Genomic DNA, 4,754 nt, shown 5'->3' with positions numbered 1-4,754 from the left:
AATCAAAGGGGAGCTCTCTGTGATGTGAAGTCGTGTTATAAATCCACTAATAATCTGCATACATTTAACATATAAGATGATGAAATATATTATGTTCATGTGTGAGGGATGTATATGATGAAATGTAAGGTGGGATGTAACGTAATGAAAATGTCTCTCTATGAAATGGTTTGAAGCAATGGAAATATTTGAAAACACAAAAGTCGAACAATAAAGATTGAGAACAAATATACATATATATTCATATTTTTATTTATATTTCCTTTCTGGGAGGATATCTTGTACACCAAATATCCCATTGGCAGTTAAGCGCATTCAATGTGTTTAGAAGCCAGAAACAGTCACTTGTTTTAACAAACACAAATACAAAATAAAGATAACCACAAAATAATGAACTGCATGTATATAACATACAAAAGAATCCCATGCCTACTCAGTAGGTAACTTCAACATTCCAGCTCTTGAAGATGTGGATATTTACAGTTAAGTTTTACAAAAATATACTTTATAATTTTTCTCCATTTTTGCTTACATTCTAATGAAATGAAGCGGTGCCCTCATAGCTCGTCCCTTTTTCCTCCCTCTGAGTATGACTTACATTCTGTAACAAAAATATTCCCTCAACCCTTAAGGCGAGATGCAGTGCATCCTCTCTCGCGCGCAGCCGAGTCACAACATCAGCAAGGCTTCACAAAAGGCACCAAATAACGGGAGTGTTTGTCTTGTTTAGTTTTTTTTTTTTTAAAAGTTTTTTTTTTCTTTTCTCTATTTTTCCATATAACCGAGCGATATGTCACATGTGAGAAAGAGAGAAAGAGAAAGTACCAGTGGATGATATTTACAAACAGAAACTAACATCACTCTTACTCATGCTTGAATACTTAAGTGCTTTTTTTCAAACAATGTCAAAACATATCACAGCATCATCACTACATAATAGAGAAAGTATGTAGAAAATATGGCCCTGCTCACTTCAAATAATACAATGCAAATATGCAAATAATTTTCACATCAATGGTACCAAAGAATGATAAAAACGAAACATGGCACATGTACAATATACATATATGGTAGCTTATGTATATCATTCAATGTCTTTTGTACTGTATGAGTGCCTGCAAGGGCGAACGTGCCTTAGCACCACAACTGCTGGCAATCTGTTTGCCTCGGTTTTTGTGTACCTAATAGTAGAGACCGTCAGTGCCGGGTTCTACTCTCTGTCTGTTGAGTCCCTTATGCATTTGATGTGCTGCAATTGTTTTACAGAGACAAAAAAAATCCCTTTTCATCTTCTATTGTCTTTGCCCAGTCCTTGACATGTGTCTTTTTCTCTCTCTCAGGTAAATCTCAAGATTCACCAACACTGCACAGGGAGCAGACAGAAAAGTGCTTTTTGGAAGGGAAAACAAAGTCTTTTGATGCTGATTTCTTTCCCCTCAAAGAACCTTAAGGAAGGAGAGGTGCGGAGAGACAAAAAAAAGTTTTTCTCTTTGCTCTTTCTTAGCAGATCTCGATTGTCCTTGGGGAGAGAGTGGTCTGCATGTCTGATAGCGGGGTGGGGATCGGGGAGCTGTAGATGTTGGAGACGGCTGAGGAGGGGAAGGAGGACGCGACCTGGGACTGAAAGGTGTTGGACATGGACACTGATGGGTAGGTGGTGGCGATGGAAGGAGATGGATAGGAAGTATGGACTGGAGAGGAGTAGCAGGAGGTAACGGGAGAGGGGTAAGAAGACACTGGAGAGGGGTAGGAGGTGATGGGTGAAGGGTAGCTGGAGGCAGGTGAAGTGGCTGACACCGGCGCTGCTGTTACTGCCACAGCTCCTGCCTTCTCTGCTTTCTTGTCCTTCTGCCGTAGGTGGATCTTTGTGTGCCTCTTCCTCTCGTCACTGCGGGCAAACTTGCGTCCACAGATCTCGCAGGCGAAGGGCTTCTCACCGGTGTGAGTGCGAATGTGTGTTGTCAGGTGGTCGCTGCGGCTGAAGTTGCGCATGCAAATGCGGCACTGGAAGGGTTTCTGGCCCGTGTGGATGCGGATGTGACGTGTCAGCTCATCAGAGCGTGAGAAGCGACGATCGCAGGTCTCCACTGGGCAAGCGTAGGGCCTCTCGTGAGGAGGTGTCTTGCTTGGCCGGGTAGGGTACTTGCGCATGCGACTGGGCTTAATCAGCTGGGACTGGTAGACACTCTTTAAGTCCTGGGAACCCGTCTGGGTGGCAAAGGCCTTGATGGTGGACAGAGGAGTGAGGGAGGGCTGACTTGACTGACTCTGGAAGGGCTTTTGGTCAGGGGGCACCAGGCTGATCTCTCCCTGCTGCTGAGGGAAGAGGTAGTCAGGAATCATGGGCACAGGGAAGCTAGTGCTGCAGGTCTTGCCATTGGGGTAGGCTGGAGGAGGGTACTGCACTGTCGAGCTGGAAAAAACCTGGCCCTGGTCTGGGAAGATGTCAGAGTTGGGGCTGGAGTAGGTTGGGGCGGCTGAGTAGATGGGGTTGGGCTCGCTGTGGTGAATGGAGGAACTGAGGCTGGAGTTCTGAGATGAGGAGGAGGTAGAAGAGGAGGAAGTTGAGGAGGATGGGACAGAGGAAGAGGAGGACGAGGTGGTCTGTGAGACAGCAGAGGAAGAGCTGGAGCTGGGCGCAATATTGCTCATCAGATTGGTGAACAGGCCCAAGATGGGCTCCGCCCAGAGGCTGTTGCTGCAGGTGGTGGCAGGCTCCAGTGTGAAGCGGCCTGTATAGGAGATGGGGGGCAGCCTCTGGGTGGGGTAGGTCTGGTCTGGCTTCTCACAGAAGGGGATATCAGGTAACGTATCTGCAGGGAGAACAGAGAAAGGGAAGACATTAATCAATCTGTCAATATGCAAAGGAAGGGAGAGGGGGAATCCTGCCAGAGCACTGGACAGTATGTCACCTCTCTCTTCTGTCACAGATCAGTCAGGTGCCCACGCAGAGAAATCCCCCCCAGACTCAAGTCTTTCCCCCCAAACTCTAAAACTGTCTCTTCCACACCTCAACAAGAGCTGCTGTGCAAGCTTTCTATACTCGCATTTTCCTCTGCTCACACACTCTCGATCTTTCTTTCGTTCTTCCTGTCTTCCTGTCTTGCACACACACACACACACACACACACACACACACACACACACACACACACACACACACGTACATTCTTGAAGCCCATCACAGAGCCCGAGGCAATTGATTACCGAAACTGCAGTTCAGCTGGTTTTAGGAATGCAATTTGAATTGAGCTGTAGGAGTGTCTACAGGCATGCGGTGACTGAGCAGTGCTTGAGTCCCATGAGAGTCGACAGGGATTTAGAGCTATCGATAAATTGATATTAACTAAGATATTTTTTCATTTCTCAGTTTTTGCTCATTTGTAGGATTGTATTGTAAGCTTATGTTACTTGGAGCCTACGATTACAATCATAACATTTCTCATCACAAGCCATAATAAACAATAGTGTTTATCTTAATAAAGAATTGTAACTTAAAATCCGAATACGTCAGCTGTAGTTATATGATCAAGTAATAATGTGAATTCATAATACACAGCAAATCATACATAATAATTAAAATTATGCAGCTGTTTATTTCCCTCAACTCTTTTCTTGTTTTACTGTAGCTCAGCAGATGTGATCTAATCTCTAGTTAATCTTTAAATGCAGCATAAAGAACCAAATGCAAAGTAGACAAATGTCAGGATCTTACCTCCAGCAAGGTGGTCGTACTGTTCTCCTGGCTCCCCGGAGCCAAAGCCTGCACCTTCGGGTGCGGAGGCGGTGAGGAAGGGGGTCCCTGTAGAGCTGAGCATCATCACCTCCTCCAGCTTGGGGTAGTTATCCATGGGGGAGTGAGGGAAGCTCAGGGGCTCTGAGATCTGCAGGGCTGGGAGGATCATCTCTGTCTTGGCTGCAGCCATCCTCTGCTGGTGCTGGAGCTGCAGGGTTGAGGCTGTGCTGGTGGCTGGTGAGGAGTGCAAGGAGGCTGGGCGCACGCTGGCAGAGCAGTGCCTCGCAGGTGGAGGGAATCACTTAGCCCAGCTCAGGGAGCGCTGCACACTTCTGCTGATGCCGAGGAAGATGCTGTTTTCTGCCTTGCTCCGTGGCTGTTGTTCTCCAGTTGTCTTGTTGTTGTTTTCCGTTTTCTCTCAGAGATGAGTAAAGATCCACTTGTCTTTTCAGAAAAAATCAAAACTGTCCTTTATACTCATTCCCTAAGAATCATCAAAATTAATGAAAAAATTAATCTTGATTTTTATCTATACATTAAATGACTTATCCAATCAGGTTTTGACCTTCTTGGATGAATGTTGTTTTGAATTGACTTTTACTTTTTTGTTGTGATATTTCTCGGTAAGGGAGTTCTGTGTGTTTCTCTATCTATCTCTGCTCTAACAGTTGCTCTTGTGGGCTCTCAGGGCTCTCTCTGAGCTGAGAGGTTTCCCTGCTCCTTTTAAACCCTCTTGCCGTGACGTAGATGTCCATATTTGGAGCGGAGGAAGCCCATATTTAGGCACTGCAGTCGAGGACACATGACGCTGGCCTGGGGGGAAAGCAGAGAGGAGAGACTTTATATTAAGCTCTCGCAGTAAATTGCGAAGACAACGCAGCTCTTCCTCTGTCCCGAATCAATGTATCTTCATAGCAGAACAGCTCCCTGAGACAGCAGCATAATTCTTGCTCTCTCCCGGTCGCCCCATAGATTTGATTTGGATTTCCCATCTGTGCAGCAGGCTGCGCTGCTGCCG

The 4,754-nt window shown here is 45.9% G+C and overlaps 1 protein-coding gene across 1 annotated transcript; it reads right to left on the bottom strand.

Annotated features, from left to right (window-relative positions):
* Positions 1-230: 230 nt before the first annotated feature.
* Positions 231-4,451, bottom strand: egr1 (early growth response 1). Its single transcript, XM_051420300.1, has 2 exons — positions 3,716-4,451; positions 231-2,813 (listed from the first exon to the last, which is right to left on the bottom strand). Exons 1-2 carry the CDS (start codon positions 3,924-3,926, stop codon positions 1,501-1,503), a joined length of 1,524 nt encoding a protein of 507 aa, XP_051276260.1. The 5' UTR covers positions 3,927-4,451; the 3' UTR covers positions 231-1,500.
* Positions 4,452-4,754: the final 303 nt, after the last annotated feature.

Source organism: Dicentrarchus labrax, unplaced genomic scaffold (genome assembly GCF_905237075.1).
Source record: "Dicentrarchus labrax unplaced genomic scaffold, dlabrax2021, whole genome shotgun sequence".
Classification (NCBI taxonomy): Eukaryota; Metazoa; Chordata; class Actinopteri; family Moronidae; genus Dicentrarchus; species Dicentrarchus labrax.
Note: the sequence above shows the minus strand (reverse complement) of the source record. Positions and strands in the feature narration are given on the sequence as shown.

Coding starts and splice junctions, on each gene's coding strand:
- egr1 (XM_051420300.1), bottom strand. CDS start 3,926: ATGGCTGCAGCCAAGACAGAGATGATCCTCCCAGCCCTGCAGATCTCA. Junction 2,814..3,715: donor GTACGACCACCTTGCTGGAG/GTAAGATCCTGA, acceptor TTCTCCCTGCAG/ATACGTTACCTGATATCCCC.